The 13,595-nt window shown below is 41.0% G+C and overlaps 1 protein-coding gene across 4 annotated transcripts in view; it reads left to right on the top strand.

Moving 5' to 3' along the window:
* The window catches only part of melt (ventricular zone expressed PH domain-containing protein melted), an 87,060-nt gene that overhangs the window by 10,386 nt on the left and 63,079 nt on the right, over positions 1 to 13,595 (top strand). For all 4 annotated transcript variants that reach the window (XM_076207124.1, XM_076207126.1, XM_076207125.1 and 1 more), the window contains 5 exons: positions 2,014 to 2,174; positions 2,324 to 2,468; positions 6,158 to 6,332; positions 10,588 to 10,751; positions 10,880 to 11,014. In XM_076207124.1, coding sequence (XP_076063239.1) covers positions 2,014 to 2,174; positions 2,324 to 2,468; positions 6,158 to 6,332; positions 10,588 to 10,751; positions 10,880 to 11,014 — 780 coding nt within the window. The remainder of the gene's footprint in view (positions 1 to 2,013; positions 2,175 to 2,323; positions 2,469 to 6,157; positions 6,333 to 10,587; positions 10,752 to 10,879; positions 11,015 to 13,595) is intronic.

Below are 13,595 nucleotides of genomic sequence, written 5' to 3'. Positions count from 1 at the left end.
TGAAATCAAACATGACAAGAATGCTGCTTTAGTGGCTGTATTTAAGACAGGTCATTCTGTGAAGGAAGTCTTTGAAAATACGGGAGTTACAGTGCATTCATTGCAACGCTAGTTGTTACATTTCAAGGATAGTGGGGGGAGCAGCATTGCACAGTGCAAAGAGACACACCACCTAATAACCTAGGGTTTTCCTGCTGAATGCATTTAGCAAATTTATGAGGAGAGTTGTCTATCTCATGCTTAGTAACATTTAAAGTGAATGGGGTGATTTCTTGGGTCTGCCACAGTGCTGAAATGGGGTAGGTAGTGATACCCTCTCCCATTGGAGTCATAACAAAGTAGTTGCTCCTCCTCTGACGTTCTTTGGTATGATGCCGCTTAAGGAATATGTTAGGATCATTTGGGCCTTTCCACGCATTAACTATATCTATGCATTTATTTATGTAATTTATTATTTACATTGTTATAGTTTTTATTTAATCATTTGTTTATTTATTTATCATTATTATGATTTTTTTTTTCATCCAACCTAGATATGGACCAAAAGGTCTCCTGTCGGCATGCTCTGCCTTTGTAATCCTTTGTAATTGAATCAAAGTTTGTTTGGAACATAACTCCTACTCCTGCTTTCACATTTGCACTAGGTGAATCATGCTGGCAGGCTTGCCAAACATGTGGAAAATGTATACAGACAGTCTTGCGTGAGAGACATTTGGATCATTTGAACATACAACCATGTGTAATTTTAATTATTTAGATATACAGTATTACAATATATAGGTTAGATAACATAAGGTTAGATATATTACATTATATAGAATTTAATAACCTAAAAGGTTGATATATAAAATGCATATGTAAAAGTATACATTTTTCTACACTACAAATTTTTCACTTTCATATAAGACATGACAGTGAGCCAGTGGCATAGAAACAGTCTTGCACCAATGCAACACAGACAATAGTTACTATGTTTCTTCTCAGAAAGATCAATAGAAGGGCTTGAGGACCATTATCAGCTGCTATAGGGTTGTGGGGGTTTCAGTCAGTGAAACTGAAGGCAACAATTATTATTCCATAATAATATTCATAATTCTAGACTTGGTCCTGAAAAAGTGATCAGCCTTCTTATTTGAATGGAAATTAGTCTGATGTTATGAAAGAATGCTGCTTGGGTCTTTGTGGAAGTCACTAGTCCCTGAAATATTGACTGGAAAAAAATTATGCTGCTATAGTCAACGCAAGGAGAAATGACCGATAAGGCGTGGCTAGGAGATTTCCCGGTGTTGCCACATATGGGCATCCATGGCGAGAACGTGCGTGTGGATGCAATGTTTTCTGAATGCAGTGTGAGGGGGGCGGGGCCAGAGATTAGATGTAGTGGCAACGTCGCTCTCGCATGCACATATGCCATATCTTCACTTAAAGAAACGAAACCTTTGTATAGAAAACATTGCTTTGATTTTTATCTCAGTGGTGGTGTGTGACAAAAAATTATAATATAATCGTATGAGGCAACATTATAAAATTATAAAATAGAATTATATAATAAAATAAAATTATAAAATAATTATATGTGGCACCACAGGGGAACTCCCAGTGCTCCGCCCTAATGGCCAGATCTCAGTGCATAGGGTATAGTTCCCCATATGGACATTTTAGCAAGACAAGTTCATATAGTTCAGTAAATTTTAGCCCAGGGTCCTATTTGAGCAAAATTAATTTGGTGTTCATCAGAATAAAAGCTGTAGATGGTATTATCAGGTGAATGAGGCAAGCTTAAACCTAGTTAGACTGAGGTCCAGACTTCAGTAGAATACAAATGATTGACATTAGTAGAACATAATATATTAAAGGTGTCTTCAGGTTGGAGTGATTTAGTTAGATATTACCCTATTGGATTGGGTAGATTTTTGTGTAGCTGTATAAATCACCCATCAAGAGCTGGAATAAAACATATTGTGTGACTCACTTGTGAAAGGATCAATTAATTTTGGTGCAACCTACTTTCAGGCTGGGGACTTGTTCAATGTGGCAGACCATGTGATTGTCAATGACCTCACAGATGTCATTAATAAAATCCGTGATATTGCGAGTCTTCCTGAATACACACGAAATGACAATGATCAAAGTGTGGTGGAGATTTGCATCACAAGGGTTACCTCTGCAATTAGGTAAGGAATAAGTTCTTTTAGAACACTATTTTTGGTTCTTTTCCACCCCTTCAAACTTAATCATTTATATATTTTTTTATTAGTACACATTTTTTATAATTTTTGTATTATTTTTATAGATAAATTTGCTTATCTATGGGTATTTTCAGAGAGACTGGCAGCATTGAACAACATGCGGTGGCCATGGTTGCTTTACTTCAGACATGTCTCAACCACAACCTGCGTCCCTCTGATCGCGACTTTGATCCTCCACATGCCAAGATTGCCTCAGATGTTGTCTCCTGTATATTTCTTGTAAGTTCTGTGATACACACACCAGAAGGTCCTCTGGGTGGTAAGGGAGTTGGGATGGTTTGAACACATGGAGAGAATGAGTGAAGAAAGACTAGTAAAAGAGGAATGGAAGGCAGATGTGGAGGTAGTGAATATGAGGAGACGACCTAGGATGAGATGGATGGATGGGGTGAAAGGGGCTTTGGGGAAGAGGGGAATGTCTGTTGAGGAAGGATGGGCGAGAACAGAAGACAAGGGTAAATGGAGAATGGTTGTAAATGGATGATGATGTGATGCATAAGGTGGGATGGGTGGGGGATGGGGGTAGAGTTAGTATGTGTGAGAAAAATTTGACGCAGCCTGAAGGGATTTCTCCCCGTCTTCTCCTTTTTGCATGGGGGGACGGGGAGGGAGTCGCCGATTTAATGAAGTGGCCTTGCTGTGGATGTGCTGTGTCTTGCGACACTGCTTCTGACCCAGGGCAGTGGACAAGATGCAGGGATGACCCGTCATCCAGGAGGTGCCAAGATAAGAGGAAGGTTGGAGGGGAATGGAGTGTATTGGGGATGGAATGGGTGGGAATGGTTTTTATGCCTTTGTTTTTTGGCTACCCCCCTTGTAATGGGGAAAAGCCTTGGTATATGTATGTATGTTCTCCTTTTCTGCATAAGGGGACAGAGAGGGGGGTTGCTGATTTGATGAAGCAGCCTTGCTGTGGATGTGCTGTGTCTTGCAACACTGCTTCTGACCCAGTGCAGTGGACAAGATGCAGGGATGACCTATTCAGGAGGTGCCAAGATAAGAGGGAGGGAAAACTTGTATAGTTTTGGCACTCACTGTTTCTCCATTTAGTTTGTTCCAGACATCAATCACTCTAAGTGGGAAGCTATTCTTTTTCAAATCTCTTCTGTAACTGCCCTTCTTTAGCCTCTTTTCATGTCCTCTTGTTTCTCTTCTGTCCCATTTTAATAAGTTGTCTCTATCAAGAATTTCCATCCCTCTCATAATTCTGTAAATGGTCAAGAAATCACCTCTTTCTCTTCTGTGTTCCAGTGTTGATAAATGTAATTTCTCCAATCTTTGTTCGTATGTCAAATTTGTTAGTGTAGGTGCTATTTTTGTTGCTGCTCTTTGAATTCTTTCTAATTTTCTTATGTTTTTTTCTTTTTATTTATTTATTCATTTATTTTTTTATTTTTTTATTTTTTTTTGTGCTAGGTGCCCATAGTGTTGCAGCATACTCTAGTTTAGGTCTTATTAGTGCAACCACTATTTTCTTTACCATTTCTTCATCCATGTAGACGAAGGCCACTTTCATTGATCTCAATAAGTTAAAAGTCTCTCCAACTAATTTATTGATTATGGGTGTTGTTCTTGATAGTGAGTCAAGCTGTGTGTAAATCAAGCCATCTGTCTATGTTGGGGTTGCTGATATACCAGGCTGATGACTTAGCATTAAAGTCGCCATCCAGGACCAAGTTGGAGGTTATGGTGAAGTTGAGGTTAGGCCTGAAGTTGTTGGGAACTGTGGGGATGATTGGGGTGTGTGTGTAGATGTTAACTGTTGTGATTGTAGATATGTTACCTGTTTGTATTTAGATTTATTGGGTTTCAGTGGTGCTGTCAATGGGAGGGAGTAAGAATTTGGTGGTGGTACCTAGGTACAAAGCAGATGGATTGGTGGAATAGTGTGACGAATCCATTGTTGTTACCATCTGTCAGGTCTTGTCTGATGGTGGTGAAATTATGAAAGGGAGTTTTTTGTAAGTGTCAGAATTTTGTTTTTTGTATGATGGCTATGTGTATGTTGTGTTGCTTGAGAAAGTATTTGAGTTTGTGTTTTTTCATGTTGTTGTTGTTGTTGTTGTTGTTGTCGTCGTTCCCTAGACTGTCTGTCCGAGCAGTCCCGTCTCCCCAAGGAAGGCCACAGCCGAAACTGGGTTTTCCCACAAATCCTTTATAGAGTGTATGTTGTGTTGTTTGCGTGCATGATTGTGTATAATGCAGTCTTCCATTATGTGTTGTATGGTATGGGGTGAAGTGTTACATCCTGGGCAGCTGTTCACAACACGGTCGTCCAGCCTCTTCTGGTAGCTTAGAAGTGCTGGGTGGTGACCGCATCGCAGTCTGGCCAAGTGGACTCTGTCCTTTCGTGGGAGAGAGGATTCAGAAGGGTGGATATCAGGGGGTCTGGCATGCAGCAGTGTGTTGTCTTTCAGTGTGTTAATGGAGCGGTGAGTGATATGATTATGAATATGTTTCCGGAGGCTGGTATTTGGTGGTTGTGGAGGAAGAGAAGAAAGTGTCTGCATAATAAAGGTCTTTGGGTGTAGTTTTAATGTTTCACCCAAAGACCTTTGATGTCATCAGTGTGTAATTGTAAGATGTTGATGTGTGTTCTGTACAAGTTGGAGGTTGTGGACAGGGTTGGGGTACAGGGAAAAAGGAGTAATCACTGGAGAATCAACCCTTGGTGTTGAAAAAACATGAAAATGTACATACAGTGAGACCTCTCATTAACAGACGTTAATTAGCTGTGTTTGCGGTGTTTTTGCTGTGTTTTCCGTGTTTTTGGTGCTGTTGTTTAGTGCGTGCAATCACTATGCCACCCAAAAACCACTCCAAAACACCGAAAACACAGCAAAAATACCGCAGACGCAGTTAATTAACATCCGTTAAAGAGAGGTCTCACTGTACATACATACATACATATACCAAGGCTTTTTCCCCCTTACAAGGGAGGTAGCCAAAAAGAAAAAGGCATAAAATCATTCCCACCCATTCCATCCCTAAATACACTCCACTCCCCTCCACCCTCCTTCCCATCTTAGCACCTCCTTGAAAATGTAATTTGGCTAAAGGTTGTGGTACTTGCCCCAGGTAACTGAAGCTGCTCCCAAGGGTAGCAAGGGCTTCTTGTGACAGTTTGACCCCCCAATTCCTTCCATGTTAGGGAACTGGGGGCCATTTTCAAAATCTGTCTAAACACGTGGTCTGTAGACTGGAAACAATATTTTACTCTGTCAACTTGAACTGTTTCTGACACCTTTTCACTCATTGAGAGCTGACAGCCAGCAATTGGTCCCTGCTTACTACTCTCAGCCAAGGACATGAAAATTGTCTCACATCAGTGCACCACAAACAATAGTTTAAAGTTTCTTCCCAGGGAGGTCTGTTTCAGGACCTAAGGCCTGTTGATAGTCATTGTGGGGCTGTGAGTTTTCCATTTAGTGAAACTTGAGGCAACAAATATTTGTATATTCTTTGATCTTTTTTGATAGTGTGCAGATTATCAAATACATTATTTGCCTGCCCCCGCAACTTTTCTTTCTGGTGGTACTTCCTTTTTAAATCTTTCTAATACTTAAGTGATGATTGTGAGATGTGCAAGTGGAATAGCCCTCCTTGAATTCATTTTAGTTTGGGGAGGTGTGCTTGTTTCTGTTACCAGTCTTTTCACCTGCTTGAGTATGATGAATGATAATGAAATTGGTTTGTAGGGTACCAGGTTGTCACGAGGTTTGGGGCCTATATGTGCTATTTTCCAGATTATTGAAACTTGTACACTCAGTAGTGATTGAAAATATTGGTCAAGACCTTTATTAAATTTGATTCAAGGCGATTTAGATGGATATTTAAGATATAAAAGTTGAGGTGTTTTAGATGCATGTTTCCTACGTATGATTGTGCATTTAATGTTTTCTTTATAGAATTACCACAAGCGAGAGGTTATGGCTTTGGCATTGCCTGTTGCTGTCAAGTTCCTTCACAAGGGCAATCGTGAGCTCAGTCGTAACATGAGCTCCTACCTCTCCCTGGCTGCTATCGAAGCTGCTGATCTCTTAGCACAGCACATACAACCAATCATAGATTCAGTCATCTCAGGTTAGTTCAGTTGTCTGGTTTATTGTTGTGATATTAGAGGTTTATTTTATGAAAGTAGCAGTTGCCGACAAGACTGACGAGTTAAACACCGTATGAGGACGGAGCCTTTATTTGTACGACGTTTCGCTTATTACAGCTTTTTCAATTTCTCGTACTCGAAAAAGCTGTAATAAGCAAAATGTCATACAAATAAAGGCTCCGTCCTCATATGGTGTTTAACTCGTCAGGTTTATTTTACTTAAATACATTGAATCTTTAATATTGTACAAAAGGAGGTTGGAATATTTGTGGGCATAATTTTTGAATTTTGTAGTAATTTAGGAAACTGCCTTTGGGGAAAGATACATTTCATTGTACTGAGTGAAGACTGAGAATGTAAGAGAGGAAGAAAAGAATAACCAGAATGTACTTGATATAAGGTATTTGAGGAATGTCTGTGTTGTACCCATACTGGGGTTAACATGCAGCAGTGATTGCATGGTAATATGCAGCTACTGCTTTAGGGATTGTTTCAGGGTACCCTTATAGACTGAAGCCACACATCATTTGTCTAAGTTAGTAAAAACTCTTCTTGGAAGGATGCTACTTTTGTTATATGACTGCCCCCTTCATTAGGCAGTTCCTATGAAACAGTGTTTTACCACTTCTATGACTTCCTCTTATCACCCATTATCAATAAGTCCCAGTTGCTGAAACTAGACAGTTCTTGAAACAACATTTTGTTGTCTGCTAATGATAATGTCTTTCACCTATAAATTACATCCACATTAATTTTTTGTCTATTTGTTTGGGTTAATTCTACCCACAATCTATCATATGCATCCTGTTTCACTTTCTCTAGAACACAGACATGGACATTGCTTTTAACGTACAACAGACCACCCCCACCCTTCTTATGGTTTCTATCCTGATGAAAGTATTTAAATCCCTCAATATTAGATTCAGCTTCAAACTCTCCACCATTTAACCATGTCTCAGTTATTCCTTTCATATTGAGATATTCGCTTTTGACATATACCTGCATTTCTTGGAATTTGTTCCTAATACTATGACCATTAAAGTACATAGTTTTAAGAAACTTGTGATTATTTCTTTTTTAATTGTTTTGAGTTTCAACATCATGTCTTAATTTATAATTTTGTTCTTTATTGACACCTTGTTCTATATTGACATTTGGTTCTTTGTTGATATTCAGTGCCTCATGGACATTTGCCCCATCATGGATATCTGGTCCTTCATGGTCATCTGATCGCTCAGGAACACCCCCCCCCCCTCTGTCACCATGTCCCACACTGACCACTTGTCATTCATTGACCCATGAGAGGAAGGGTGGGAGGGGTGTGGAGTGTATTTAGGGATGAAATGGGTGGGAGTGTTTTTATGCCTTTCCCTTTTTGGCTACCTCCCTTGGAAGGGGGAAAAAGCCTTGGTATATGTATGTATGTATGTACTATCATTACATCTAATCGTGATATTTTGTCCATTGACATTACATCCTAATGTAATATTTTGTCCTCTACTGATATTATATCCTAAAATGATATTTTGACCTCTACCGACATTATATCCTAAAATGATATTTTGTCCTACACTAACATATTGCTCTACATTATTGCCACGCCCTACTCTGTTATCCTCAATACACTCTATTTCCCATTTCCTTTGGGTGTCTACCCCAAAAAAGGAACTTGTTCATTACAAACTCCCACAATGAGGTTTGTAAGAATATCTTTGCGACTGAAGCATAAAGGTCATGATGCCTGGAAAAGAGATACCAAGGATCAAGAAAGTGGTATCCCAGTTGCATGCACAATTGTGATATCCTCTCATTGATCCCTATGGCTCTACTATCCCAACACTAGCCAGCATAGCTCCTCGGAAGGATCCCACAGACTACATGACTGCTTCCACATTCTTTCATCTCCTGAAGGAGGACCTTGTAATTCCAAAGAAGTTTCTCTGATCTCACCCTACCCGCATTGTTACTTCCTGCATGAACAATTGTACCACCTTTGCTCCCTGATGGTCTGGGTACAATCTATGATCCCATGGCCTGGTTGACATACAAGCTTGCAACTATGTTTAGTCTTCTGCTGCAGGATGTTGTCATAGCCTTGCACCATGGAGTCCCAAACCACCAAGAACTCCTGATTTCAAGCCACCTCATCTTCCAGCAGAGCAAAATGATTGGCTAGAGCCACTGGTTGCTCTGTAGGACCCCCTCTTACTGAAAGTGGGTTCGACAAATGGGACCCCACGGAGCGCCACTTCCTCACGGCAGTGGCAGGAGTGGAAGAGGTGGAACACTCTTTGGGTTGTGGGGAGGATTCATTCTTCTCACAGAGTGCACTCTTGAGAAGACAAATGTTCTCCTCACACATCCTGAGATGGTCCTCTAGGTTCACACAACCTTCACAAGCCATTTCACTCCTCCATTGGCAATACAAATGGCAAGAGAAAATATAAATCAACAAAATAAAAGCGGTCATTAAATAAACTATATACACAAAGCTTACTCTGCTTATCTTATACTATTACTCCTACCTTTGGAGTACAGTGACAGACTTCTGTTTTGATTCTAAATTACTAGAACACTACACTTTATCTTATACCTGTAACTGTATAGAGCTATATGTATACAATTGCAAAAACACAACACAATCGCTTGTTACTATTCGAAGATATACTGTAAACTTCACAAGTAGTAATAAACTTAACAAGGTATTCGCTAGCTGGTGTCTTGGCAGTAAATGAGCTCACTAGCTGAGGTCTTTGAGCAGACTGAGTTCACTAGCTGAGGTCTCTAAGCAGACTGAGTTCACTAGCTGAGGTCTCTAAGCAGACTGAGTTCACTAGCTGAGGTCTTTGAAATGAAATGTCTGAGAAGTATGGTAGGGGTTACAAGGTTGGATAGAGTGAGAAACAAGGTTAAGAGGAGGGGTGATGTAGAAAAGGAGATGGTAGATAGGGGTGATGAAAGATTTTTGGTATGGTTTGGACACATGAAAAGAATAAATGAGGAAAGATTAGTAAAAGAGGTATGGAAGGCAAAGGTGGGGGGAGTGAACTTGAGGGGCAACGAAGGATGAGATGGATGGATGGGGTGAAAGGGGTGTTGAGTAAGAGGGGAATGTCTGTTGAGCAAGGAAGGGAGAAGGCAGGAGATAGGGGTGAGTGGAGAATGGCTATGTATAGATGATACTGTGATGCAAGGAGGGGTGGGGATGGAGATGTGGGAGAGTAGAGAGTGGTTTTGTATGAATGATATTTCGATGCAGTCTGAAGGGAGAGGGGATGGGGGTTGCTGATTAAGTGAAGAGTCTTCTGTAAATGTGCTGTGTCATGCTACATTGCTGTGTCTTGCTACATTGCTTCTGACCCAGGGCACTGGGCAGGATGCAGGGATGACCAGTCATCCATGAGGAGCTAAGATGAGAGGAAGGAAAGGGTGGTGGATGGGAGTGGGTACTTGTGTTTTGACTTTGGTACCTCCCTTGTAAGGGTGAAAAAAAAATAGTATATAGATAGTTTATTTTGTAGGTTTATTATTGTTTAGGAAGCTCGCTGGCTGAGCGGGTTAGGGCGTCTTTACTTGCGGCGAAGGTCGAGGGGATGGTGGTTCGAATCCTGCCACCAGTGAAGTTGAACCAAGGGCATGGTTCATTAAATTCCATGCTACAAAGCCCTCTGTGAGGGGCACCGTCCTAGCCTTCTGATAGGGGGGAGTTTGTGATGTTAAACCATATCATCATCATCATCATTGTTGTTTGAGGGACCAATGACAGGTACCTGCATATGGTGGTACTGTCAGATGGACAGCAAAGCTGGCCATTTTCAAAACCCATCAACCCCCTCACCTCCATCAGGAGGTGCAGTCCTGAGTGGCTGACATTTGGTCTCTGGACTGGACCCAAGATCTCTCGCTATCAATTTCACCAGTGTTTCTTAAACTTTTTCACACATGGAGAGCTGACAACTGGGGACTGATTTTCCCTACAGTTTTCATCCAGTAACATTTAAACAATCCCATATTGATTGACAACAGTTCAAAGTTTCTTCCCAGTGAGAGATCTGTGGGAAGTTCTGAGGACCATTGCCAGCCACTGGGGGTGGCTGTGGGTTTTCCATTTGGTGAAATTGAAGACAACAATTGATCAATTGACTGTTGTTTGAGAAATGATAAAGTAACCCAAGTTTGAGATGGTTACATACCAACAAGTGAATTCTACCCCTAATCTAAATTATTATTCTGCAGGCAATTACTCTTTATCACGTGTCCTTCCACAAATTTACGCTGTGAAGAAAGAGCCAATTCATGACCACGTTATGACCCTGGTGTCTCTTCTCCCTCAATGTGATACTAATGAGAAGCTGGGATTATTAACCCTCTTTTCCCTTGTCGCCAAAAATAAGGCAGCCGTAAGTCTTTGCTCTTAACAATTGGTAAATAATATTTTATATTGTATAGTTGAATAATTGATCATTGATACTTTCTATGACACTATTTTTTGCCAATATTGAACTCATTATTTTTCTCCATCTTGAAGTTATTGGAGCCGTCCTTGCCCCAGCTAGTTGAATGTCTTAGCCTTAGTGGAACTTCACTGGCAACTCTGCAGATCTTTGTGGAATTGTGTTCATGGAGACCAGCACCCTTCACCGAACATGTTGCGCGTATCAAGGTACTGTACCCTTAGTATTAACCACTTCCATACGGTGACGCCTACGCAGGCGTCATGAGGAGCAAGTGGGTACGCGATGATGCTGATGTCGGCGTCTTGATTATATTTATTGTAGTCATACCTACGTAACCTCCATTCTCTCTAAACTGGCTTCATCATATTTTCTATGGTTATTAAAATTCATGGGTGAAAGAGAACGAACGATTGATCACTGACTTTATTTTTTATAATGCGATTATTATGATGCAGCATCACACGTCGGGCAGCTAATGCTGCCAGACATGCGATGTACCCCGGAGTGAAGAGGTTAATGACTATTGTACATTAGTTCTCAGATGTCTCACTATGGGGAGCATTGGTTACCAAGAAAATGTTGTGAGATCTAATAAGAAATCAAATGTACAGGAGTTGGCCAGCAGAAAGAATCCCTAATGAGTTTACAAACAATTCATAAGAAACATAATTGACAATCTTTCCCCTGGATGGTTCTCTACAAAAAAAAAAAAAAAAAATGATCCACTGCACTTGGAAACCAATGTTTTTTCTGTAGAAGCACTTGAAAATGGTAGGCACACATATGCAAAAGCCCTTGATTCCATTCATCCTTCTTATCACATCACACAAGTACAGCCAACTGGATGCAAAGAAGTATAACTCCAGCATCATGGTACACAGATGTCTACAATACTCTCCCACCACTATCCTAAAGCACATAAGGAAGCACCATTCTAGACTCCTGGGAGAAGGGGAGTATGTGATATTAAACTGAATCATCATCAATCTCAGAGGACCATAGGTACCCATAGTTGATCCCAAGGCAAATAATTTCCATCACTAAATGAAGGTTAAAAGAGGGTAGAGTGCTGGAGGACTGGAGGAGTACCTGTATAGTTCCACTTTACAAGGGAAAAGGGGATAAGTGGGAGTGTAGTTGTTTCAGTGAGATCAGTTTGTTGAGTGTAATCGGAAATGCTTATGGGAGGGTTTTGATTGAGAGGATTAGGAGAGGAACAGAGGGAGTAATTGGTGAGGAACAGTGTGGGTTTAGGACAGGTAGGGGTAGCTTGGATTAATTATTTATGGGAAGGCAGATATGTGAGAAAGGTTTAGGAAAATGTAAGGGTGTTTTTAGGGCCTCTATACATAAATACATATACTAAAGGCTTTTTCCCCCTTACAGTGGAGGTAACCAAAAAACAAGGACATAAAAACCACTCCCACCCATTCTATCCCCACATACTCCACTGCCATCTACCCCCTCCCCTCCTTCTTATCTTGGCACCTCCTGGATGATGGGTCATCCCTGCATCTTGCCCAGTGTCCTGGGTCAGAAGCAGTGTTGCAAGACACAGCACATCCACAGCAAGGCCGCTTCATTAAATCGGTGAAAAAAAAACAAAAAAACTCTCCGTCCCCTCATGCAGAAAAGGAGAAGACGGGGAGAAAACCCTTCGGGCTGCGTCAATTTATTTCTCATACATACTCCCTCACCCCTCATCCCCCACCCACTTCCTGTCATGCATCACAGCATCATCTATACACAACCATTCTCCATTCACCCCTATCTTCTGTCTTGTCCCATCCTTCCTCAATAGATATTCCTCTCTTTCCCAATGCCCCTTTTACCCCATCCATCCATCTCATCCTAGATCACCCCCTCATATTCACTCCTTCCACCTCTGCCTTCCACACCTCTTTTACTAATCTTTCTTCACTCATTTTTTCCATGTGTCCAAACCATCCCAATACTCTTTCATCAACCCTATCTCCCAACTCCCTTTCCACCCCTGTTCTCCTCCTCACCTCATTTCTCACTCTATCCAGCCTAGTAACCCCTATCATACTTCTCTGGCAGAGAGGGGGGTTGCTGATTTAATGAAGCGGCCTTGCTGTGGATGTGCTGTGTCTTGCGACACTGCTTGTGACCCAGGGCAGTGGACAAGGTGCAGGGATGACCTGTCATCCAGGAGGTGCTAAGATAAGAGGGAGGGTGGAGGGATGTGGAGTGTATTCAGGGATGGAATGGGTGGGAATGATTTTATACCTTTTCCTTTTTGGCTACCTCCCTTGGAAGGGGGAAAAAGCCTTGGTATATGTATGTATGTATGTACTAAATCAAGTATCTCCAGAAATAATCTCATAAGGAAAATTCCTTCAGAGACATACAAGAACCTTACAAGATTGCCTTTGTTCAGCTCTAAAACAGTACCAACACAGAGGCAGCTATATAACAAACACTATATGACCCAGATACATTCACCACATGTCATCTCACACTACACAATACACATAATGTAGACAAGAATGTTGTTTCTTCTTTGAGTGACGTGTGGAGTTTGGTGGCTAGGGATGGTTAACTTGGGCTGCAGGTCTCCCACAAGAGAGGGCCAAGGGTACAGATTGATTTATGAGGATTGTTTTAAGAGTTCTGAGCAATATGTTAGTAGATTGAGGCCTGAAACTGTGTTACATAAGTAAGGGTATGTATGAGTTGATTTTGTCAAGGATCAGTATTTCCATCAGTAGAACATGTATGTGCACACGAAGTATTTTAGCTATGAATTATATTGTTGTCCATTTC

Source organism: Oratosquilla oratoria, chromosome 23 (genome assembly GCF_046742065.1).
Source record: "Oratosquilla oratoria isolate Oo_2021 chromosome 23, ASM4674206v1, whole genome shotgun sequence".
Lineage (NCBI taxonomy): Eukaryota > Metazoa > Arthropoda > Malacostraca > Stomatopoda > Squillidae > Oratosquilla > Oratosquilla oratoria.
Note: the sequence above shows the minus strand (reverse complement) of the source record. Positions and strands in the feature narration are given on the sequence as shown.